The sequence below is a fragment of the Microtus pennsylvanicus genome, chromosome 10 (genome assembly GCF_037038515.1).
Source record: "Microtus pennsylvanicus isolate mMicPen1 chromosome 10, mMicPen1.hap1, whole genome shotgun sequence".
Lineage (NCBI taxonomy): Eukaryota > Metazoa > Chordata > Mammalia > Rodentia > Cricetidae > Microtus > Microtus pennsylvanicus.
This window is the reverse complement of record NC_134588.1, coordinates 5,511,670-5,538,698: the sequence shown is the minus strand read 5'-3', so window position 1 is coordinate 5,538,698 and position 27,029 is coordinate 5,511,670. Positions and strand designations below refer to the sequence as shown.

The window sequence follows — 27,029 nt, the reverse complement described above, 5'->3', positions numbered from 1 at the left end:
TTTAATTACATAAATGTCATATTTTGAAGTAGAGATAATATTTTCAACACGAACATATCTGTAACCCACTTGCCACAACTAACAATTCATGGCCACACACACTGTTCATAGTGTGTACCTCCTTTCCATATCTACATACAGTATAGGGCTCTGTGTGTGTGTACAACTCTGTACAGTGAGAAATATCTTGCAAATACACCCAGAAAGTCACTCTTTCCCTGATGTTTAGCAAACATTTCAGATAATGATTATTTTTTTCTAAATTCTTAAAAATATTTATCTATGAGTATGAATGTTTTGCACCATCCAAATACTTGGTCGTGCCTATAGAATCCCGAAGAGGGCATTTGGGTGGATCTGGGAATTGAACCCTGGTCTTCTGTAAGAGCAACAAGTGTTCTTAACTGCTGAACCATCATCTCTCCAGCCCTGTTTCAGATAATTGTGATTGCTGTCACAAATAGGATTCAAAGATTAGTGAAGCAAATGTTTTTGAGTATTGATTAGCTAAAGGAAGCTGGAAATGATTTACCACTTGTCACTAGCATCTACTGACTTTGAACAACGAAATGGCTCAATTGAAAGCATTGAAACATTTTGGGTTCCCCATTCCCACCCTTGATTTTAGAATATTTGCACATGTATAGGGAGCTGTCCTCAAGGAAGAGACCCTAAGTTTAATTTTGAAAATAGTTTGTTTTATATAACGTATTTCTAGAGAATAAAGGTGATTTGGTACAGTATAGTTAATGCCACTTTATTTTGACTGCTGCCTGTCACAGGAGGTCCTGCAGGATAGTTTCTACTTGTCTCAAAATTTTTGGATCACCTCAGATTTTAGAATTTCAGATTGAGAATGTGCAACCTATACTGTTTCTAATAATAGCCCCTATGGGGAATTGTTTCTAATAATAGCCCCTATGGGGAATAATAGTTCTCTGTGGGGAAAGGAAATGATAGATCATGGTCTCCTTGGGGGACCTCAGTAACATCAAGCTAGCCTGGTTTACTTGAATAAAATATGGTGATTACCAGCCCAGATTTACATCAGGGCCACTTAGCTTGTCTGTGTGCCTGTCTGTGCTCATGTAGCCAGTGTACTGGTAGTTACAGGCAGATTGTGCACGTCACTGCTGTTACTGCACCTGCTGTGTAACTCTCCATAGAACCATAGTATTTTAAATCTCGGGCACTGGTTTGAAAGGGAAATCATTATGGAAGGGCAGGGGCAGATTTCATGCTGAATTCAATATTCTGTGAAATGATGACTAAGTGATACCCTTTAAATAAAAATGAGCTGTATGGTGACCCACAGTGAACTTTTAGTGTCATGTGCTTAAAAGTGTTCTGAGGTCCACCAGTTGAGTCAAACCATTGGTATGTAATAGGACTGAGATGGATTCTTGTCAGTGGTAGTGCAAGGGACATTTTAGTGAGACTTAGTCATCTTTAATGCATACTTAATACAGTCTAAACAGTATTTTGCTTTCAACCTGACTTGTCCTTGGTGCTTTAGGGACCATCTTCAGTTTGTTATACTGGATCTCTAGCACTAAATGAGAAGCCTTCTTAGAATCATTCTAACTTTCTGGAATTTTCTGGAAACTTTCATTCACTCTTAACATGCATTCTTTAAATAATGAAGAGTCAGCCCCCCATTGTCAGCCACACTCAGAGAGTCTGGTTTGATCACATGCTCGTTCAGTCCCAGTCCAGCTGGCCTTGGTGAGCTCCCATTAGATCAGTCACACCGTCTCAGTGGGTGGATGCACCCCTTGCCGTTCTGACTTCCTTGCTCATCTTCTCCCTCCTTCTGCTCTTCAGCTGGACCTTGGGAGCTCAGTCCAGTGCTCCAATGTGGGTCTTTGTCTATATCTCCATCCATTGCCAGATGAAGGTTCTATGGTGATATTCAAGATATTCATCAGTGTGGCTATGGGACAAGGCCAGTTCAGGCACCCTCTCCTCTGCTGCCCAAGGACCTAGCTAGGGACATCCCCTTGAACACCTGGGAATACCTCTAAAGCCAAGTCTCTTGCCAACCCTAAAATGGCTTCCTTAATTAAGATATCTTTTTCCCTGCTTCCATATCCACCCTTCTTCCATCTCAACCATCCCACTTCCCCAAGCTCTCCCCAGTCCTCTCCTTCTCCCTTATCTCTCCCCATCTCTCCCCCCACCCCCATGCTCCCAACTTTTGCTCGGCGATCTTGTCTACTTCCAATTTCCAGGATGTTTTTCTTGGGGATCACCTGCTTATTTAGCTTCTCTAGGATCATGAACTGTAGGCTCAATGTCCTTTGTTTATGGCTAGAATCCACCAATGAGTGAGTACATATCATATTCATCTTTTTGTGTCTGGATTATCTCACTCAGTAAAGTGTTTTGTTGTGGAGCTGCAGGTACGGCATACTGCCACCCAGCTCCCGCCACCGGCTAGCTTTACCCAAAATAACAACACACAAATTGTATTCTTTTAAACACTGCTTGGCCCATTATATCTAGCCTCTTCATGGACTAGCCCATTTCTAATAATGTGTGTAGCACCCCAAGGTGCGCTTACCGGGAAGATTCTAGCCTACATCCATCCTGGGTCGGAGCTTCATCGCGTGTGCCCGGGAGAGGGGAGCATGGCCTCTGTCTGAGGTGTCTTACCTCTCTTCCTCTTCCTCCCAGCATTCTGTTCTGTTTACTCCTCCCACCTATGTTTTAACCTATGAGGCCAAGCAGTTTCTTTATTACTTAACCAATGACCTTCCTCCATCAGTGTTTTCTATGTCCATCTATTTGCATGCAAAATTCAAGAGTTCATTGTTTTTTACAGCTGAGTAGAACTCTAATGTGTATATGTGCCACACCTTTTTAATCCATTCTTCCATTGAGGGGCACCTAGGTTGTTTCCAGGTTATGGCTATTACAAATAGTGCTGCTATGAACATAGTTGAACAAATGCTTTTGTAGTATGATTGGGCATCTCTTGGGTATATTCCCAAGAGTGGAATTGCTGGATCCTGAAGTAGGTTGACTCCCAGTTTCCTGAGAAACCGCCACACTGATTTCCAAAGTGGTTGCACAAGTTTGCATTCCTACCAGCAATGGATGAGTGTTCCCCTTACTCCACATCTCTCCAGCATAGGTTATCATTGGTGTTTTTGATTTTAGCCATTCTGACAGGTGTAAGATGGTATCTCAAAGTTGTTTTGATTTACATTTCCCTGATTGCTAAGAAAGTTGAGCATGATCTTAGATGTCTTTTGGCATTTGAACTTCTGTTGAGAATTCTCTGTTCAGTTCAGTACCCCATTTTTTAATTGGGTTATTCAGAATTTTAATGTCTAGTTTCTTGAGTTCTTTATATATTTTGGAGATCAGGTCTTTGTCTGATGAGGGGTTGGTGAAGATCTTCTCCCATTCAGTAGGTTGCCTTTTGATAATGGCACTGGGTTTTGATTCTACTGCATGTACTGGCTTTTTGGGAGCCTAGTCTGTTTGGATGCTCACCTTCCTAGACCTGGATGGAGTGGGGAGGGCCTTGGACTTCCCACAGGGCAGGGTGCCCTGACTTCTCTTAGGACTCGAGAGGGAGGGGGAGGGGGAGGGGAGGGAAATGGGAGGAGGTAGAAATTTTTAGTAAATAAAAAAAGAGTTTTGACTCTCTCTTCCTGAAAAAAAAGTCTATCCATCTGAAATATTTCTAGAAAACCTAATTAACATGAATAAAGATGACTCTCTATTAAAAAATAAATAAATAATGAAGAGTCTTTTGACTAAGGGCAGTCCACAAGTTTGTAGAATCACAAGTGGAGCTAAAGGTTTGCTAGCATACATATCTGCTTATCTTAAAAGAAAATTTTGTATCAATTCTGTAATGATAATTGATAAATAAGGGAGATTGGATGCGAGATATGAGGCATAGGAAGATTAATAAGGGCAGGAGCAAGGATGCCTATGTTATGCTTCTATCTCTGCATTAAAATACTATGAACAAGGCAATTTATAGAAGCAAGAATTTAATCTAGCTTATGGTTTCAGAGGCTTAGAGACCATGATGGTGGAGCAAAGGGACAGCTGATAATTCACATTTTGATTGCCACTCATGAGGCAGAGAGAGATACAATCCGGGAATAGTGTGAATTTTTTGAAACTTTAAACCCAGTCACCAGGGACACACCTCTTCCAATAAAGCTGCACCTCCTAATCCTTCCTAAATATTTCCACCCACAAGGGCCACTATTCCCATTTAGACCATCACATTACACTCCCTGACCTTCACTGACTTGTAACCATATCCTAATGCAAAATGTATTTGATCCAATACAATTTAAAAAGTCCAAAGTCTTTTTTGAGAACAAAGGCTTTTAAATGTAACCCCCTGTAAAATCAAACAAAAATGAAAATTACATACTTCCAACAGATAATGGCACAAAATAAAACACCATCCCGAAAGCAAGGAAAAGAAGCACAATGAAGAAATGCTATACCAAAGCAAAATCGAAACCTATCAGGACAAATTCCAAATCCTGTAACTCCATGTCTGATATCAAAGGGCTTTGATGGCTCCACCCTTTCAGCTTTGTGACTGCAACACACTTTCTCTCTTAGACTGGTTCCACTCCTTGTGTGCAGCTCTCTTTGGCAGATTTCCCACAGCACTGGCATCTCTAACATCTTGGGGTCTCTAACACAATCCAGACTTCACTTTCACAGCTTCGTGCAATGGCTTCTCATGGAACACACCTGACCTCAGGGGCCCTTGTTGCTTATTTTTACTCTTTTAACTTTTTGCTCTTTGGTGGGCCTACCACCAGCTCCCAAATAAATCATACATGGAGACTTAATTCTTACTTATAGATGTGTGGTCTTAGCTTGGCTTGTTTTTAGCCAGGTTTCTTAAATTATCCCATCTACCCTCTGCTTCTGGCCTTTTTCCTTTTCTTACTTCTGTAAATCTTAATTTTCACTCTTAATTTCACCCGTGGCTGACTGGGTTGCTTGGTGGCTGGGTGACTGGCCCTTGACAGCCTCCTTTCCTTTTCTCGTTCCTTCTCTCTTTCCAGATTTCTCCTATTTATCCTTTGTGCTTGCTATTGGCCATTCAGTTTTTTTTTTTTTTAGACCATCAGGTGTTTTAGACAGGCAAAGAATCACATCTTCACAGAGTTAAACAAATGCAACAGAATTAAACAAATGATCCACAGCATAAACAAGTAACACACATTGAAATAATATTCTACATTTACCCCTTTTTGTCTAAATAAAAATAAAAGGTTTTTTTAACATAGTAAAATTACACAAACAAAAACAGACAAGTAAGAATTTACAATATTCAGCCCATTTGCATTTAGCAAATTCAGAGAAAATATTACATTACTTTATTTTACCTTAGTGAATCCAAAGTTTTATACCTAACTCAATTTCTTTCATAATTAACGAAAATTCTAGTTATAACTATCTCGTCTTCAACTTTATCCAAGACCCTAGAGGGCATTAATGCTACCTAAGCAAACAGGAAGTGCATTTTGAGCAACTTCCAAGATTCTATAAGTGACAGAGACATCTACCTGGACCCAAAGTTTCTCGGCAATGTTGGAGAAATTCATCTTCGACCTTCAGGCCTAGAGTATCTAGCAGATTTTTCAGTGAAGCAGGAAATTTGAAGGACTGTTTTTGGCAAATTTTGTCAGTCTGGCAGACTATCTGGTAGACTCTTCTGTGAAGCAGGAATTTTGAAGGACTATCCTACCTTATTTTGGCAAAGTTCAACAGTCTTTTTCCTGTGTGTCCTGCATGTCCAGTCTACACATTGTAAGCAGTCAAACGTAAGAGCAATTTCTTTGCCCAGTGGCCAACATTGCCACATGAAAGCAAACTCCATAAGAGTTTCTTCAATGCCCATTATCTCTGAAATAAATTGATACTGCCAGGAGCAGATGTGTCTCATTGTTAGGAAAAGCCATAAGTTAAGGAAAGTTTTTAAACACTATATTCTGTAGGTCTATCAATTGTTTGAAAACCATTTATCTATCTAAAATATGAAGACACACTTAACATAAATACGACTTTGGTTGTTATAGATGACTGACTACTGACCTGTGTTTCTTGATTATCCTAAATAGTTAATAATAATAGCTTTCAAAATTTAGAAGTTTACCTTACATTTTTAAATGAACTGCATAGGTACAATATCTTAAACAAGAGTAGAAATGTATATACAATATGTTGTTACAAAAACAACCTTAAATTGGTATGCAAAAATAGTTTAAACAGGGCTGTAGAGATGGCTCAGCGGTTAAGAGTATTGCCTGCTCTTCCAAAGGTCCTGAGTTCAATTCCCAGCAACCACATGGTGGCTCACAACCATCTGTAATGAGGTCTGGAGCCCTCTTCTGGCATGTAGGCAGAAGTATACATACATACATACATAAATAAATATTTAAAAAATAGTTTAAACAAGAGTAGAAACATGTATACAGTGTGTTGTAACAAGTATGACTTTAAATTTCTATCAATGTCCAAAAGTCCATAACAATACAAGATGTTTTAGATTAATAGTTTTTACTTTAAAATAGATCCAGTGAGCTATCCTTTTGTCTTATCATTCCTATATTCCTGTAAATATAACAAATATCCATGATCCACCAAATAACCAAAGACCACCCACAATCCCAACTCTTCGTAATGTGGGCATCCTTTTCTCTATACTGCTTCTAGCTGAATGTGGATGAAGCATCTTTAGGGTACATGAGAAAAAATCTGAGATAATAGCCAAATCCTGGGAAGACCAGCTAAAACCTTTATTGATAGATAACACCTATCAAGTTTCAGGAGGTCTCTCTTGATCAGATTAGATCCATATCAACTTGGAACGAATCCATGACCTCTTGTTTCTGTAGAAACAAAAGCAAAACTTCTCCTCTAAAACAATGCATTTTTAAAGTTTTATTTTACAAATATATTTTTTACTTCGATTTTGAAGTGAAGGCATTCTTAAAATATCTAGGTTGATTTATTTCAGCTGTCCCTCTTTCAATCCCCATATCTTTCAGCAGCTATATTTTGCTCATCGGCATTCAAAAAATTCAAAATCAATAGGGCAACATACAGAACCCAGCCTCCCTGTATATTTCCCATCTTATGTGGCTTTCAATTTTCTATTTTTCTTTTTTTATTTTACTCTTTAAAAACTTTATTTTTTTTAAAAAAACTTTCTATACTTTCCATACTCTCTTTTCTTTCTTTCTTTCTTTCTTTCTTTCTTTCTTTCTTTCTTTCTTTCTTTCTTTCTTTCTTTCTTTCTTAAATGTACATACATTTTAAATCACACTGGAACCTGGTTACAGCTTTTTTTCAGTCTGGACCTCTTTGACTGCACTCTTAGTATTTTTTGACTGCACAAGCCATATACATATTATTTTTTCAGCTCTCTCAGGCCCTACATGGAAATATGGGCACACATTGGAATGCTAAAATGTTGTTGAATTTTTTTTTTTACTTTAACTCTGCGTTAATATCAAAATGAAGTTGTTTGTTTTTACTCTTTGCTCTTTTGATTCTTTGCAAACTATACATTTTTTTTCTTTCCACCTCACTTGGTCATTTTTATTATTGAGCTTCATGAAAGTGATTACAAATAGCCATGTGACAGAGACAATATTAGACTGCCTTAGAATTGCCTTCAAGGAAATTAATTCATTACTTTTCAATTTAACTTCAAGCAGATTTTCAGGACAAGGACATTCTTTGCCTAAACATTACAAGAATTGTCTCTAGCCAAGTTGCTCATTATTTCCCACTGAACCTCTTGAACTGGGCCTGTAGTCATACTGCTCTCAGTACTGCTGCCTTCCAAACACCTATTAGGATGGCCATTAATCACCACTTACAGCAGCCAACTAATTTTCTAGTCTACAGTTCTAAAGTTTTTTCACATTTCTTGAAAACCACCACCAACAAAACCCACATAGTCAGGCCTGTCACAACAATAGTTCACTCCCTGGGACCCCAACTTTTGTCTTATTTTCTTTTCTATCTCTGTGATGAAACATCGTGAACAAGCTAGCTTATAAAATACCGTGTTTAATCTGACTTACAGTTCAGGGGTTTAGGGTTCATAATGATGGAGCAAACGGACAATAGCTGAGAGTTCACATCTTGATTGCCACTCATGAGGCAGAGAGAGGGAGACACAAACTGGGAACTGTGTGAATCACTTGAAACCTCAAAGCCCACCTCTAATGACATTCTGACAAGGACATACCTCCTAATCCTTCTTAAATGGTTCCACCTACTGGAGCACAAGTATCCAAATATATGATCTTGTGGAGGATTTTCATTCATATTACTATACCACAGAAACAAGAAGAAAATTTATTTTTTGTAAAGGTTAATTGTGTAGAACGCTGAACCCATGTAAAATATAGAGATTGTCATGTTACCATCTAAGCACTGTGGAAGAGACATGTTGAAGCTTATACATAAGAGTACAGCTTGACCCCTGTTGGTTATGCAGTCTGAGAAGAGTTAATGCATTGTTTTTTTGTTTTTTGTTTTTTTTTGTTTTTTTTTTTTTGCTACTTCCATTGTACTCTCTTGTGGAATCTTAACTATGATTTGCCGAATACTATATGTAGATTTGCATCATGGGCTTTGCTATAGAACAAAAGCCATATTATAATTTTCCTTAATGATGTGGGAGGGTCTTCTGTTTTGAGTTGATTTGATTGGTTAATAAAGAAACTGCCTTGGCCTTTGATAGGACAGAAAATTAGGTAGGCGGAGTAAACAGAACAGAATGCTGGGAGGAAATGAGGCAATCACCATGCCTCTCCTCTCTGAGCCAGATGCAATGAAGCTCCAGCCCAGGATGGACGCAGGTCAGACATGCTGAATCTTTCCTGGTAAGCCACCACTTTGTGGTGCTACACAGATTATTAGAAATGGGTTAAGCAAGATGTGAGAATTAGCCAAGAAGAGGCTAGATATAATGAATGGGCCAGGCAGTGTTTAAAAGAATACAGTTTGTGTGTTGTTATTTTGGGTATAGCTAGCCGGTGGCCAGGAGCTGGGTGGTGGGAAGTGGCCACAGCTCCTTCTACACCTTAATTACCAATAAGATCTAGGAATTTAGACTCTTAGAAATTCTACTCTGAATTCAGCCAAAAAAAAAAGAAGTATTTTGGATTGCATAAATTTTTTTTGTCATAAGCAAAGCTGTTAACACTGCCAGGCAGTAGACTAATCTGTTATAGTCACACTGTGCTCTAGGCACTCCTATTTTCACAGTAATGATGTGACCTTTGCTTTCCCTGTGGTGACTGTCTTCCAGAGGAAGGAGGTTTCACTTCACTGTGAAATATTTCAGTTTAAATTACTTAATTTTATTTTCTCTAATGTATACAGAGAGCATAGTATCTCATTGGTTGCTATCTCATAGCGATAGCATTTGATACAGTACCTGTTTGTATGCTCAGGTTATTACCATTTCAAACCTACCCCTCTACCTCCACCGTCCTTCTCCCTGTTTTCTCCACTCATCCTGTGTTCTGCCTTCAGCAGGTTGGAATTAGCCCTCTTGCTACCCCTGCCTAAAAGAGAAGTGGGGAAGTTGGAGGGAAAAAAGAGAAAGCCTATCTCTTTCTCTGTGCTAGGTCCTGTTCTTCCAGCTTCCAGTGATTGCTTGCTTTTCTATGACTAAAAATCTTGTTTCCTCTAGAATTATTAAAGGTAGTATATAATTAGTACTTCAAAATCATGTGGATTCTGTCTATATAGTATTATGTTTAATAAAAATACATTCTAAGTTTCAAGGAGACAATTTAAAGTCATAGTGTTATTTTAGTATTGGTAAAGTCCCCTGTAAGGTAGTTGACAAGATAGTGATATTAATTGCAATTCTTCAAAGTAATTGTTCTCATATTTGAGAATTTCTTTGCAAGTATTCTTTTACTTTGAACATTAGCCATATTAAATAGTGCCAAGTTCACAGGCATAGACTATATGATTTAAAAGAGATCTTATAGATCTTATAGATTGTAGATTTATTGATTCACACCTCTCCCTCTGCCTCTGATTGTCCTCTGATTGTCCATTGTCTATAGCAGTGGTTTTCATCCTGAGGGTCTTGACCCCCAGAGTCTTGACTCTTTCACAGGGTTGCATATCAGATATGTATATTACCATTCATAACAGTAGCAAAATTGCAACAATGTAGCAACAAAAATAATGTTATGATTAGGGGTTGACCACATCATGAGGAGCTGCATTAAAGGCGAGAACCCCTGATCTATAGCATATGCTTTATGCAGCAGTGGTTTCCTTATTAAGTGAACTGAGATCTTGATTCCTATGGTACATATTCCTGTTTTGCTCTCTGGTGCAATAAGATATTTCTATATCCTCCCCTGATTGCTAACCTCTAAGTATTGTAGAATTGCTGTGGTCGTTGTGTCCTTGTGCTGACTTACCCTTTCGTTAGCAGCATGTTGTCAGGAGAAGCGTCCCTGGCAATTAATTCCACCTGCTTTCTCTGTCACTTGTGTCTCAGATCCCCATTTAGCAGCTTCCCTTCTGGTGTTCTCTGGTGTGTTGACAGATGCATTGACATGACACTCTGTGAGCCTCACAGTCTGTCACGGTTGTTTTCCCAGCTTTGGACATTAGGTACCAAGTAAATCACTTGCTCATTAGTGTTATGAGGCTAACACAACATTAAAGTTCTGGCTTTGTGCTTATTTTCCTTAAAATAAAATAGATTTATTTGGTTCATTACAAACTACAATTAGTTGAATTCATGATATAGTTACAATAATGTGCATAGTTCATAGTAAAGATAAACGCTTTGCTGTTCGTGTGGCAAACATTCTACCTGCTTTCTAGCAGCCTTGGGAGGTGCTGCTGAAAAGTGAGAGTTACTGGGTGGATCTCACACCAGCCCTGTGAGGTCACCTCACTCCATAGAGAAAGGAATTGAAGTACAAAGTACTTGCAGTGCTATATGTAATTCATTCTGCTGCACTGCTCTTTATTTGTAATTCCATTATTTTACAAGCGTGGCCTGAAGGGACTGTAACTAGGACTCCCTGACAGAATCACACTACATCACAGATACAATTAAAAGGAGATTTCTAAGCAGCATGCGTTGCCGGAGAATATGTTGCCAGAGAACCCCTTCCACATCTTAATGCTGAATAGCACACACAGAACATGAGATGTCCTCGAGTTCTCTGGTGCAGGTTAAATTGATATCAGTGTTTCATGGTTTGATTCTTTGAAAATTGGTGGAGTATTGTTGTTTAAGAAATACCGCATATTTAACCAGACTTTGTCATCTAGTTATATTAGTATGCAAGTGTGCATGTGCCTGTGTGTGTACATGTATATGTGTGCACATGTGTGTGTGTTTTGATGGTGGGCTTTTTTTTTCTTGTTTGTTTTTGGATAGGATCCATCTCGTAGTCAAGGCTATCCTCAAACTCATAGAAGTTCACTTATTTCTGCCTTCTAAGTGCTGGAATTAAAGGCCTATAGCTCCAGGCCTAGCCTTAGTCACATTAGTTCTTGAAGTTGAATCATTTTAATTTGTGAGTTTAGGCCAACTTAATATATATTTATTCTTAAAAATTTATCTCTTACTTTATGCTTGTTTATCTTGAGGAGTCCCATTGTTTTTATCCTGCATTGCATTCCAATTATTATGAAGGGCTAGATTCTCTTCATTGGTCTAATTAATAATTTTAGGAAATAACTAATGAAATGATTAGAAAAGAATCTGAACTGTATATTCAACACGTAGACCTTGCATATAAAACCTGGAACTAAAATCTTTTCATTTATGATTTTAGGTTTTCTAATTACAAAACAAGTAGTTTATTTGCAATAGCTGAACGGTTTGAGAAAGTTAGAGCCGGGGGTGGTGGCTCACGCCTTTTAATCTCAGCACTCCTCTGGGAGGCAGAGGCAGACAGATCTCTGTATGTCTGTGGCCAGCCTGGTCTGCAGAGTGCAGAGTCCAGTACTGTTACACAGAGAAACCCTGTCTCAAAAAACAAATAAACAAAGAAGTTAGTATATGAGGTTTGTTTATTTGTCTGTTTTAGTGGTTTGTTCCCTCTTGTCTAGAAGGTGCTGTCTTTGGGGGAATGTAGCTGTACCTTTTAGAATGTACTCAAGTAGTAACATTTTCACAACATTGTTTGCTTGTATTTTGCCAATAAGAAGGCTCAGATTTGGTCCGAGGGTCTTTCTTTTATTGCTATTGAGAGCACATTGAGGTTTATGTGCAGGTAGTAGGGGCGGGCAATAACTATGTGCTTGACCCTGTTCAGAAGCTTCTGACTCATGAAGTGTGAGGCAGACGTTCACATGGTCAAGTTAGGCTGCACAGTGAGCTCCCTGGACAAGATGCAGCAGCATTGCTGCTCACTGCATAGCCATTTTGTCCCTGGAGGGAGGCCCTGTCAGTAGCTGATCTTGGTGGCATGGCATTCTCAGGTCTGTGACCTTTGCTGTGCATGTGCTCTCATTGTGTCCTCACAAGGCTAAATACTACCGAGGACCAAGTAGTTCAGTGCTGGGTTTACAAAGGGCAGATGTTATAACTGCACACGGAATAGCTCTCTCAGGCTAGCCCCTTTATCATTCATATGCACTTGCTTTCTATGGCAGACGACTAGGAATGCCTGGCAGGAACTTTCCAACTGTGTCTCTTTTCCTAGCTTGCTATAACTTGGTGCTTGAACAGTATAATTTGTTTCTTCTCCAGAATGTAGACCCCTCCTCCTAAAGTCATGGTGCCTCCACCCATTCTGTGTTCTTGCTCCAATAGATCCTTTATAATTTTTGTCTGTGTCTCTGTTTTTTCTATTGCCTTTGTTAATTTTACAGTTGATTGCTTCTAATAATTTATAATGGAGGGTAAATTTACATGCTTTACTTGTCATATATGATCCCAATTTAACCTTTTAAAGAAAAGGCATATTAAAGTATTAAAATTCTAGGTATAATTTGCTACTTTCAAAATTTATAGCTTGACATACTCTTATAAGGACACAGTGAGACTGCCTCAAAACAAACAAACAAAAACACCAGAATATGCACACAAAAGACCTGTAACTAATTTTCTAGTTTTTTAGTATCTACTGTTAACCAAAATTTATAAAATGATAATTAGCATCAAAAAATTTACAGTCACCGTGAAAAGGTCTGGGGCCAATACATTCTGTACAATTTGAGGAAAGAAATGATTACATGTCGTGAAGTAGTGGGAATTCACAGAAACCGTGCTATTGAGAATGAGGTAGACGCATGTAAAGGTGTTAGAGTGCCTTATAAAGATTAATAAATTATATTCTGCTTATACCTCCCAAAGCCTTGGTGGGTGGGGCTAAAGCAGTTGAAGTTCAGAATCATTATCAAAATCTAGTGAACTCCCCACAGACTGCCCTTTTAGTCAGGGACATTTCTTCCTAAACCACTAGAGTTAGGCCAGAGCTGGTAATGACTCAGCCACTTCACAGCAGTCTTTTAGTCTAGATGCAGAATTCTTTGTGCTATTTCTGCTGCTTTGGCCAAGCCTTTCAGTCGGTCTACTTAAATTTGAGCATACTATGCACATAAAAACACTAGCTGTGACTTCCCCTAAAGTACAGAGGGTTGGTAGGGTTGGTATCAAATGTCGCATGTTACTGTGAACTTTCCTTGGCTGGGGAAGAGGATTATCCACTGAGCAGCCCTCAGCATGATGGGAGTTAACAGTCCTGTCACTGGAGGGTGATGATAGTTGGAAAGCATAGCAGATGCAGGTTAAGGCTAGGACAGATACTCTGGTTCAGAAATTCAACTCAGCTAGGCTCAGCAGAAAGATTTCCTGCTCAGAGTCCTAGGGTAGAGAAAGAAAGACACAATTTAAGAGTGTGTCAAGCAGAGAAGCATGTTAGAGAATATATAAATGTCTATTATATAAAGTAAAAGTTTTATTGGTCTTATTTTTTCGGCTCCATAAAGGTTAGGAGGAAATATCTTGAGGACTAAATATGCTTTTCTCATCATATACAAGACATTTGAAAAAGACAACAATCCAAATAAGTGGCTAAAATTCATATTTCTATTAATATATGTTGTAGGGTTTGCTCCGTCTGAACCTAATCAGCCTTTATTTATTTATTTAATTTATATATTTATTGTATGTGTTTATGCCTGTGTCTGTGTTAATGCAGATTCCAGACATAAAGGATTCTCTGGAGCTAGAGTTATAGGTAGCTGTGAGTTGCCTATATGGGTACAGGATCTGAACTTGGGTCCTCTGAAAGAATAGTAAAGGCTCTTAGCCACTGAACCATCTCTCCATTCCTGGTGTTTTGTTTTGTTTTAATTTTTTTGTCAATATAGATGTGAAATAATCTCCTAAACCATAGTTTTCTTGAATTGAAATACACTTTGAATCTGTTCACATACAGAATTTTCCAAGTCACATTATTTATGTAGCTACCTGAAGTGATTGGGCTATGGACTAGGGAGAATCGTTAGTCCTACTGAGTCTCTCTTGAGTTTTAAAGATGAGAAGGGTGCTATTGATGTTGATCAGGTATGTGTTAGGTGATCGGCGTTATCCGTGAGGAAACTGATGGACAGATAGATGACGTGACTGTGTAAAGCCACAGAACTAGAGAACAGTTAGGGCGTCTTGCACACATTGGTCTTGAGCCCTAGTTGTGTGACTCATATTTTGCTGGTGTAATAGAAGTACTGTGGCTCCTGTCAGCGAACGTGTCACATTTCACATTCCCTCCATAATTAGGATTTTAGGCATTTTCCACCTTCGTTTTCCAGATTTTTATAACGTTTTTGTACTTTTTCTACAGACTTTTTCAGGTTTGATTCGCTGTTCCTTGGTTATCCACTGGGGAATCACTATTGCTTAGTGAACAAGTGTTTGGTGTTGGGGTGGGCAGAGCTGTGATGTCAAGGAATGAAATGATGGTCCTGATGGTCTCCCCTCCTGTAGGGTCTATTTTGTCCACAGATGGTCTCTTCTGCTTCTCTGGAGGAGCATGCATGGCCTGTCACTGCTTCTTTTTCACAGCCAAGCTGAAGTTCTTTCTAGGGATGGCTTTCCAGTGTTCTAGTCTCTGGTTTCCGGGGGATTTCTGAACAGTGGTCCTTGCCGTGCCATGATGGATGAGGTTAATAGTGCATGCTCTAGTTCACACCCTGGGCCAGTATAGCTATGCCCTGGACCTCCATTTGACCCAGCTAGACCTTGAGTCTTCCTTATATTTTGTTGAAGAGTGAACTCAATATTGTGTCTTCAGCTCTCAGAGGAATCACTGTCATGAGGGCAGCACTTTTTTCTGTAACAGTAAGTTACAACTCCCTGGAAAGGATGCTGGATAGCAGAGGCTGCTTGCTCTGAGGTGTACCCAGGTGGCTTCCTTATTAATAATTTCTGCATCTGTAGATTTGGGGAAGGATCTGAGTTTAGTAGCACAGCTCCTTTGGATGTCCAGCTTTTCTTGTTTGGGTATCAGGCAGGCCTTCTAGTAAGAACACTTTTCTCTTTTGAAAAAGATGTACCTTGGTTGGTCTGAGCTGATGTACTGACTTTTGTTTTGGTTCCAGGATGTGGATCTGGTCAAAGAAGCAGCTTGTGGTCGCCTTTGTGGTCTCCTTGGTTGCTCACCCTATGGCTGTTATCCATTGGATTCATGTTCTTACTATAGATGTTTCCACTGTGGTTCCCATGAGACCATGCTGTCTGATTTTTATCCTGTTAATGTGCCTGCTTCCTCCTGATTCCAGCAGGAACAGCTTGTAGTCCAGAATGAGGAATGGATCAAAAAACAACTTAATGTTTAATCATCTTCTCTCAGTCCAAAGGGAGCATGTCTCTTCTGTCTCTTTCTGAACTCCAAGCGAATAGTGTACTTAGATTGGCCAGAGCAAACTAGTGAAGGTGAAGGTGGTAGAAGGAAGGAGTTGTGAGGATGCACAGCATCCTGAGGGTCATAGAGAATGCTCAGTGTGGTTTCTTCAGTGAACAACGTAAAGCAGTCCTTGCCTTTACAGGCATATAGCCTAGAGACATAGGACCCCAGGAAGGTATGTAAGTATGTTGGTGAGCATGTCACACTTTTCAAAACGGTTTGAAGTATTCTATTTTGGTCATATTAAAAGCCAGAGTTCCTACAGTGGTCTAAAATACTCCATAACATCTGCTGGTGGCTCCACTTCTCTGTGGCCTGAACTCTGTCATTGCTTCCCCGTGTTAGCATGTGCTGAGAAACACTCTGCTTTTGGCTGCTTCTTCTGACTGTGAACAAGAAATGCTACTTTCATGAGACACCTGGGTTCCCTAAAGGGTACATCGTAATAGACAGTAGTCACAGGAAAAATGAATTAAATTTATTATTTTTTTCTCTAGGTTGCATCCCAGCGCATAAGCTCAGTAGACCTCTCGTGTTGTAGCCTTGAACATCTGCCTGCCAACCTCTTCTACAGCCAAGACCTTACTCATCTCAATTTAAAACAAAACTTTCTGAGGCAAAGCCCCACTCTCCCAGCTGCCAGAGGACTTGGTGAACTGCAAAGGTGAGCCTGTTGAAGTGCTGCAATCCTTCAGAAGAGCCTAGCTGGGAGTTTGCTCTTGACTATCCTTACAAGTCTATTTTCCCCTCAGAAGACAAGATAAAATGACTTTCTTATACAGTGAGGACAATATCAATTATCACTCTGAAAATTTCCCTAAGGATTCCTGCCTTTAAAATTTTTAATTGTAGTTACTCACTGGGTAGATTTACAAAAGAGCAGTGCTTTTTAAACATTCTCTAGAATATCTGCAAATAGGTTGTGAGAAATTAATAGTCTTTAGTGTGCTTCTTCTAACTTCAAGAGTCTGTTAAGAATACATTTTTTTGTTTTGAAATTTTTGAATCAGTTTTTTTTTCAATGAAAATACTTATCTTAAAAATATAAGAACCAAGGTTTAAATCCAAAACACAGTGGCATCTGAAGGTTGGGTTGAGTCGTGTGTGAAGGCAGGGTATTCTGCCCCATTACTACTAGAAGCATCTGTAAAGCAGGTCTGAGAGTTTGCCATATTCTTTGCTGTCCCCTTCTGGAGTAATGACCAACCTTGATTCTGTGGGAATGAACCACCTCATTAGTGCATGTAGAGACTGTACTGGAAAAGGACGTAGCTATGCTCAAGGAGCAGTTGGGTTCATATCTTTTTAAGTGGCTGATATGGTTAGAGAAAATGCCATGCTAACCAGTCATTTTGATTATATATTTATGGTTTTTAACACCCAGAAAGAAAAATCAAACCAATTTTATTGTAAAATCTGTATATTTAATAGCAAAATAAGATAGTATTCTTTAAAATTTAACATTTTAAAGTTAGTGCACAAATAGACTTCATTGCACCATTTCTTCGGACCTTTGCGTCTTCATACTTTGTTCTAATTTTTCTCCTCTCTGCCTCATCACACCCTAGGCCCAATCCCTAAGAGAGTGCTTTAGTTGTTCTTTCAACTGTTGTGAATATTCTTTGATACCGTACTTAAGTTTGACAACTGGTATCTTAGAACAGAAAGGGGCATTGGATTCATTTTTAACTAAGCCCATTTGAGGGGTGAGGACTATGGGATATCTAGGCAAATTCCAGTTAGTAATGATCTGAGGAGGAAATTAGATTCTGGGACTAGAGAATGACTCAAGGGGTTTTCAGTCAATATGTGATGTTTTCTTCTTTAAGGAATATGGCAAAAATGTTAGCATTTGACAAATGCAATTGTAAATACCTGGATGACATTATTTGCTCCATTCTACTTAAATGTTCCGTAGTAATCCAAAATTAAAGCGTACATAAGATGAGTTTCTTGTCACTTCCAGAACATTCACAAAACAGTCAGCATCTGTGAAATGATCGCATATCCAGATGGCTCTCAGTTAAGTGGGATCTGGGCCCCGCCTTGACTGTTGTTTCTTTCAGACGCACCTGGTACCACCCCTTCCTTCATTTCCCTCTCCAGCTTTCCTGAGTGCACACTTCCCTCACTGCCCTGTACCTGCCCTGTCAGCTCCTGGGCATTGGAATTCTGTGCAGAATCCCACTACAGTTAGCCTGTTTCTTGTAAAAAACTAAATGAAATGTATAAAAACTTTTTTGTGCTTTAAAAAAGTGTATACTTATTCCTTATTAAAATAATGCTGTATATAGAATTTTAAAATTCTGCTAAAGGTTTATAACAAATAGTTCTCTAAATTTCCAGTACAGTGCTCCACCTATGTTTTACTTTTGTGCCATTTGGATCTATTGTTTTCTCTAATCTCCCTAACTACTATGCACATACTGCCATGCTGGACATTCTGTCCTGGTTTGCTACCTTAAGAAGGTGAGGCCTTGTTTCTTCTGTTGTCTCACACCCCTCCTGCCTCATGCTGCATGCACAGACAGCTCTTTCCCCATTTTCCTGAATGATCCAGTTGGTTTCACTGTTACCATGTTAACATGGAACTGTTGCTCCCACCTAAGGAACTTAAGTTCTGTGGTAACATTTCTGATGCTGGCTTTATTAGTGGTCTCTCCTTTTCATTTGTATTCCTTTTTTCTTTCCTTAGCTTATGTGGTCTTCCTGACAGAACTTAGCACTCTTCCAAACACCTATTACTTGGATACTGCTCCTTTTCTGGAGCTGGTATAGGTATTTGTCTTTTTGCCTGTTAACTAGCAAAGACAGTGAGTACATCTTTTCCTCAGGATACGTCAGTTCTATGTGAGAGGCTTCCTTTGGCTTCTTAATGATGCATGCCAAGATTGAGAGGGTGTGGAAGAGAACCAGAATCTCAAGGTTATACATGTAGATTTTTGTCTAGTCCTCTTGTTTGCTGTGCCTGATGTCTTTGAACCAGTTATTCTCTGGGTTAGTTTCTTTGGGAATAAACTCTTTGGCTGGAATCGATGAGATCTAATGTCTCCTTATGTCCCCCCGCCCCCCTCCGTGTGTGTGTGACAGAAATATAGGACAGGCATACACAGGCATGTGTATCCTGCTGGGTTCCTCCCAGATACACAGGTCCATCTAACTACTGCCCATATGAGAAATAGATTGTTATCACCATACAACAACCCTCTCTCTGCCCCCTTGTTAGCACTCATGATCTCTGTCCTGACCTCTGACACTGACTCAATCTTACCTGCTTATATAGTAGACATAAGTGGATCATATAGTGAGTGCATGTATCCAATTTCTTTCTTATATTACTCCTTGTTAAAAGCAAAACAATGTTTATCTTGGTATTTAGCTCAGCAGTCCAGATTGGCCAGCTCAAATGACCTGTATCAAATGACATTTTACATTATATAAGCACTGTTTTCTTCTCTGTTGCCTTAAGGTTGAACAGGTGTGGCTAAGAGACTTGGTCTGTGACATTAGAGATGCTGGGCTGACATTATGTTGCCCTTAAGAAAACAAACAAAGGAGACTTCAAACTAGATCCTTCTTACTATGCAGTACTTGTGTGACATCCATTGTTCAAATTTGTTTTCAAAGTAATAAGTAATAAACACCCTCACACACATAAAGACATATATATTGATGCTAGTGATAAAAATTATAATATATATTTGTACTTCAGAAATCACTAATTACATTTTTAAGTTACAGTTTTCATAAGCTCATTCTTTGCTGGCATACATGCTTTTAAAAAAAGACTTATGTGTATGAGTTTCTTTGCTGCATGTAAGTATGTGTTAAATAGAAGTTACTTGAAAATGTTTTGCTTGTCTTGGATTGCTTTGTTCTCACTGTTATTCATAAACATGGATGGAAGCCCTCGTTCTAACTCTTGCACTTTGTCAAGTGCTATAGAGAAGCAAAGCTAGCACCAGTAGCCAGACTGCTCTGGAGTGGGGCTACTTTCATAGGAAGAATACTAACTTTTGTTTTAAGGTATTTTGTTATTTAAGAATTTCTTGCCTGCATATATTGTACTTTAATAAAATCCACCACTACTACCTCCCCTCTAGTTCCTCTCCAAGTTCTCCCACCCACTTTTGCCTCCCAACTTAATGTGCCCCCTTATTTTCTTGAAAATAGGTTATTTTCTCACATAAAATATCCTGATTACAGTTTCCCCTCCCTCAGCTTCTTCCAGTCCCTCCCCTTCTCCCCTCCCCAACTGGATAAACTCCCCTTTTTTCTCTCATTAGAAAAGTATAGGCTTCTAACAACAAAGCCAATAAAATACAGTATGATATAACAAAGACTATTTCTTTGAGGTTGGATGAAGCAAAAAAAAAAAAGGAAGGAGAAAGAGGAGGAGGAAAAGAGCCCAAGAGAAAGCGCACAGGAATCAGAGTCCCACTTGTCCACACATTCATGAGACCCCAAAAAATACTAAACTGAAAGCCATAGTATGTATGTATGCAGAGGACCTGGTGCAGGCCCTGAGCTTGCTGCTTCAGTCTCTGTGAGTTCGTATGAGCTTTGCTTAGCTTGTTTGGAGGGCCTTTTTCTCCCGGTGTCCTCCCTCCCTCCTGGCTCTTGCACTCTGTCTACCAGGTCCTCTTCCAGGAGGGGGGATGTGATGAAGACTGAGTGGAAAGTGAGAATACAGCTGTTCCTAGGTATGGTTGAAGAGGGAGAGCACAGCCAGAGGCACCTTGAAGGGTCCAGACCATGGTGGGGGGGGGGGGGGAGGAGAGAAGAGAGCAAGGGGATCAAGAGAGATCCAGAAGCTGAACCAAGCAGGAGCCAAGACAGCTTGTGTACCAAGAAGCCAAGTAGTCAAAAAGGATCAGGCTGGGGGAAGGGCAGGATAGCATAACCCCTGGGAGGGAGAGGTTTAGGGTAGGGGGCAGAGTGAGAAGTTTTGAGAGGAGTCACAGGTACTGAGACTTATCCAAGGTTTGTGGTTCCCTGTCATCATTCCCATCTGCTACAGGAGGAAGCTTCTTGATGGCTGAGCAAAAGTCTTTCCAGAGTACAGAAGCGTGATGATCACCTTCTATTGTATGCTCATGCAGATGAGGGACCACAAGCTACCTATCTTATCTGTTGTGGGAAAGGAGGCTCCGGCTTTCCAGTTCACAGGAAGTTTAGTTTGAAATCATTAGTAACTTCACAAAAGTATAATGTAAGGTTTAAGTAAGTGTGCCGTGATTAAGCTAGTCAATGAGTTCAGCGCAAACAAGAGCAAGAAGAGCCCGGGCCACATCTGCTTTAGGAAAGCCATGTTCACAGCTTCTTTCAGGAGTGCGATCCCTGCATTGTTAAGAATGAAAAGTTTTTACACCCCGATAAATCTCTCCGCCGATGCAATAATCAAAATCAAACCAAATTAGAAAAACCCCAGGTTTAATGGATGCCGGCACTCCTGGGTGGCAGGGGAAGGGAGACTGGAAAACCATGTGTTTCTTTTCTGGGGGACAGTTTAAGTAGCCTGTGGTCTTGAGCATCTCTGGGGAGGGGCATCCTTTGGCAAGCTTTCTTGGAGATGGTGTCTGGACTGAGGCAACTCCCAGGGGGGAGCAGCCTGAGATGGAACTTTCCACCCAAATATTGGGGTGAAGCCTGGTCTCAAACATCCCAGACTCTTTGGGAATAAGGATGTTAGGGACTGGGGTGACACTTCAACCAAACAAAGTTCTCTGGTCTAGTACTGTTATTCTGCTCAGTGCACATAGTAATTAACTGTTCCCTAAGTCTGTATCTTTTTTTTTTTGAGGGGGAGGAGTTTTGAGACAGGGTTTCTCTGTAGCTTTGTAGCCTGTCCTGGAACTAGCTCTTGTAGACCAGGCTGGCCTCGAACTCCCAGAGATCCGCCAGTCTCTGCCTCCCAAGTCCGTATCTCTATACACATAAATTAATGTGTCACCACAGCTGCTTCTTTTTCTAGTAGATGATGAGTAATACAGAGACCCACAACTGTTCAGCATCTGGAGAGTAAGAGGCTGTGGAGTGCTCAGTTCTAAATGGTAATGCATATCACAGTCCTTGCCCCGAGGTTCAAGGATCATTGAAGAAGGGGAAGTAAAAAGGTTTTAAAGTCAGAGAGAGTGGACATCTGCCATGAAGAGGTGGCAGGAGAGTCAGAAGCTGGAGAGGGCGATACAGAGATTAGCATAGAACAGGGGCCTACAGCAGAAGGAGTGGAGCCTCTCTATGTCTCTCTGTACAGCTCATTGTGCGTGGTACAAAGACACAAGAAATGGAAACTAATTTTCTAAACTTAGCTTTACATCTCTAACCGTTTGTGTTTTTTGCTTGGGAGAATTGAAACCATTAGTATTCAGCTATTATCACAAGATTTAAATTTATTCATGTCATTTTGTTAATTTTGTAGCATTTAATATCATTAGAAATTTGTACTGTAAGTGACTTGAAAACCACTTGAATTTTTTTTTTTTTTACTGCATTTATTTCATGTTGAATTTATTCCCGTGCCGTAAGTTTTTGTTTCTTCAGTTTCTTCTGGGATATCTTTTTCTTCTGTGCAGCCTCCTCTTCTGGCTTTGGAACAATCTGTTCCTTTTCAGTGAGGATCATCTGATGTGGCAGGGGGAGCTCATGTATGGATTAATCCGGCCATGAGCTCTGTAAGTTCGTCGGCGCATCTTAGGTGCTTTGTTCACCTGGATGTGCTCAATGACCAGAGAGTCCACATCTAAACCCTTCAGTTCAGCATTGCTCTCTGCATTTTTCAGCATGTGCAGCAAAAATTCTGCACTCTTTTTTGGCCACCGACCCTGTGTCCAGCCCCACTGTTTGGCCTGGGCGCACCTACCGACTCCACCATTGTACCGTCAGAATGGTACACACTGCTTCTTCAAAGTGACATCTTTCAGATACTTGGTGGCTTTACGGATATGCATACCCTTGATGGCCTGGGCCGTTTCACGGGTGTTTTTAAAGTGAACCCGAAGGTTTGATCCTCTCGATTTGCATGATTTTGTGGGGTTTTCTGGGTCAAGAGAGTAGCGAACCATTTCACAGGTCACCTCTGGCCACTTACAGGAAGAGCAACCACTTGAATTATTAATGAATCATTTTTACTATAGCACTGGAATGTGCATATACAAAAAGGATAAGTGTACCATTAGATATTTACACAATATTTCTTTCAGTAGTGATTTGTTGTTTGTTGCTGTTGTTTGAGTGTGATAATTTATTCCCTGGCAGTTTCACAGAATTCTATGCAATAGTTTATAAAAGTTTGTTTTAGACCCAGTCCAGCTGGCCTTGGTGAGTTCCCAATAGAACATCCCCATTGTCTCAGTGTGTGGGTGCACCCCTCGTGGTCCTGAGTTCTTTGCTCCTGCTTTCTCTCCTTCTGCTCCTGATTTGGACCTAGGGATTTCAGTCCGGTGCTCCAATGTGGGTCTCTGTCTCTGTCTCCTTTCATCGCCTGATGAAGGTTAATATCCAGGAGGATGACTATATGTTTTTCTTTGGGTTCACCTTCTTATTTAGCTTTTCTAGGATCACGAATTATAGGCTCAATGGGATAAAACCAGACTCCCTGAACTAAGCGGACAATGAGGACTGCTGAGCAGTCAAGAAAAATGGCACTGGGTTTTGATCCTATTGCACATACTGGCTTGTGGGAGCCTAGGCTGATTGGATGCTCACCTTACTAGACCTGGAAGGAGGGGGAGGTCCTTGGACTTCCCACAGGGCAGGGAACCCTGACTGCTCTTTGGACTGGAGAGGGAGGGGGAGTTGGTTGGGGGAGGGGGAAGGAAATGGGAGGCAGTGGCAGGGAGGAGGCAGAAATCTTTAATAAATAAATAAATTTAAAAAGAGAGAGAGAAAAACCTACATAGAGCTATAATTCATATTTATCCCATCTCTCCCTTTTGACACCAGTTATTTCATTTTATATTTCATGTAAATATACCCCACAGGTAAATTAAAGGATAAGTGAAGTTTTTTGATATAAAAATTTAAAATAATCTGTAATAAGTGAGTTTTTTAAACAAATCCTAAATACTGTTACTTTGAGAAGCTTGAAAAAAAAGTTTGTTTTAAAAAAAGGCATAGAAATAGTAGTATAACCTTGACTTTTACACATTTGATTTTTGTTTTAATTACAGTATAATTCTCTTTCATAAAGAAACAATTTATTCTGTTTAAGCACTTCACTCAGCTTTGAATTCCTAAATGGCTTCCCCCAGAGGTGATTTCCACTGTGAGGTAGACCATTAAGTACCTGTGAATGAGCACATGAGAGGATGGTGGGAACTGCTGCTGGTCACTCACTTCCAAGCTGATCACACTCTCCTTTGCCATGAGCTTTTGTGGCAACTTGTAGAAGGAAGTGCAACTGGTAATTTGTCATTTTTCTTTGGTTGAAGGTTTGATGGGGGAAAAAACTGTATAATGAGACCACTTAAGAAATATGACATGGAAATTTGAAACAAAAAATTGGTAGTAGGAAAAAAAAAGTAAGTTTTAAATGGATAGCATGATAATGTTTTTGTTTTTCGAAAGCAAAAACTAAAACAAAACTCCCAAAGCAAAGCAAAAAGCACTACCAATCTCTAAAATAGTTCACGTTCTCTCTCCACTGCCTTACTAGAATGCACACCCTATTGCCTTTACCCCTCCCAAGCCAGGTCTGGACTTCTGTCCCATTTCCCCTTCAAAGCATATTTCCAAAGACATTTGGAGAGTCTGGTTATTTCCAGTTCTGTGTGCTTATTTCCTCCTTTGGTTTGTAAACATTCTTACTCTTTTATTACACACACCTCTTACTATGTTCTTTAGAAATATTTTAAATTGACTTTTATTTGTAAATTTCTTGACCATAGGGATGGAATGTCTCTGCTTTTGTATTCCCTGTTTCCTCTTTATATCTAGCCTAGGGATGAATGGAGGGAGGGCAGAGAGGTACAAAGGTTCAGTTATTGGTTTCCCCATCACCAAGGACAGTAGGTTTCCAAAATGCCTTGAGCAATGCAATTCATATATAGCACTATTTAAGGTGGCAGTGGTCCCTTAAAGAAGCCTTTTGATTGTTCACAATGTAATGTGGTACCTAACTATCAATGTCAGTGAACCTTAGGTGTGTATGTTAGAGTTGGGGTAGTATAAATAAGTCTATCACCTAAAACAAGGTCAGAGTTGCTTCCCTTGGAAGGAGTGAATTAAAGACTTGAGAAATGAATTTCGTTCCAAGTAGGTGTGGAATTTATATTCACTGAAAAGGAGCGGGGAGTGGTGGGAGAGACCATGAAGGTGTCTGGGCAAGCATGGTGTGATGTAACAGAGTGACCCCTGTAGAGAAGCAAGGTGGAGGAACTCATAATTCTGCTTCAGTTTCTACATATTTGGTCCTCATGGGATAGGAAACAAATGACCCCATTTCCTGTCGTGTTTTGGGTGGGTGGGGGCTTTTAACATTCCAATGGTAGGAAGTTATTAAATTATCCTTACCACACTTTAACATTTGCAGGCTTTGTTTAAGAAATTGTTTTTGCTTTTTCAGTAATTTCTGGAAAGTCATTTCGGTGGTGATAGCACTCATTGCAAACTGGAACAAGAAGTGACATGTGTTCTGCTCATCTACTAGATTTAGACTGTAATACTTAGGATACTCTTCCATGTAAATAAAGGTTGTAAAGGTTGGAGATGATCACTGAAGACAGGGATCACCCATGCAAAGGAATAATATAGCCAGTACCTCATGCTGCTGGAGGAATGGAGATTCCCAGCATGGGGTTGAGACTTGCAGGGTGATGAAGGAATTCCATAGAGTGTTTGGAATGCCCCTCTCCAGTTAGCTGTTACCCACACTGCAGATTTTTGCACAGCTGGGCTTTGCAGCTGGAATTTGGATCCTCTTGGGATGCTTTCCATTTCATAGGCTTTCTATTTTCCTGCCCCGAGCCTTGGGATGGCTTTGGGCTCTGGGACCCTGCGTGCTTAGTCTTCCTTTCAGCTTTCTCTGCCACCTCAGCTTTGCCAGACATGGTCCGTTTTCTCTTTCTCTCAGACAGCACTTTCTAAACAGAAATTCAGAAGAAAAAAGAATTCTGTTACCCAGAATGTGTTAACTTTGTCAAACTATTGACCTCTTCTCAGATGCTCTTTAACTTTTATCCCACTTAGGAATAAATATGTGGGGAGTGTAGTGACTTTAAAAGCCTCTGGTAGATTGTAATTCAGCCATGTAATTCTGCCCAACTCCATTTTTCTGTTTTTTATTAATCTCTGTGCTATCTTCTCCAAGCCTTAACCTAATTTTAAGAGTCTGGTGCCACACACAGCCTTTGCGGTGTTGCTGTTCAGAGTAACAGTAGCTGCTCAGTCTGCATCTCCTAGGGTACATCAGGCTAGCGGATGCTCTGCCTTATGGCAGTGGATCGTGAATGTCTTTTTGACTTAGGACTTGGGGACATCTTTAGCATCATTATTGATGTCTTATGAAATGTGTCCTTTGGTGGCCAGTGTAAGCACACTGCTGGAGCAGAACGTTTCTTTGTCTGCCCTTCTCGTTTAATTCCCAGTGTTCACACAATACCTGTGTCACTGTTGTAAGATAAAGTCCCAAGAGAGTTTGTTTTTGTCCTAAGTAACTAATTTTGATGCTGTTTGCCACATGCCGTTCAGATGGGAACGGAAGGTTTGGATGATGGCGTGTGCCCGCATGTTGTTGGCAGTGGCTGTGTAAAAGGTGGAGCACATCCATCTCTTTCTGGGCAGATGACAGGAAGGGGAGGTGTTATTTTTGTGATAAATACAAAGTTTTTCTAGATAAATACAAGTATCTCTCTGCTGAGATGCTCTGTGGTTAAGCATTAACCAGACTTTACCGCCCTGGGCATTCCTTTTCTATTTGAATTTTGCGTGCTTATTATTTCCCAAGTATTCCCTGTAGTTATGCCCTTTATGTCAGTGTTTCCCAAAATAAGGTTCAGGAGGCACCCACGCTAGACACACACTGGTGTTTCTTGGAGTCATTGGAGCCTCTTCTCTGTCCCAGGCTTCAGTCAGACCCTCTGGTCACAGAGCCAGGAGTCTGAATGCTGC

The 27,029-nt window shown here is 40.1% G+C and overlaps 1 protein-coding gene across 1 annotated transcript in view; it reads left to right on the top strand.

The window, feature by feature from the left end:
* Phlpp1 (PH domain and leucine rich repeat protein phosphatase 1) overlaps positions 1-27,029 on the top strand; it is a 216,948-nt gene that overhangs the window by 107,297 nt on the left and 82,622 nt on the right. Inside the window, exon 4 of the mRNA XM_075987628.1 lies at positions 16,418-16,584. Within this exon, the coding sequence (XP_075843743.1) occupies positions 16,418-16,584 (167 nt within the window). The remainder of the gene's footprint in view (positions 1-16,417; positions 16,585-27,029) is intronic.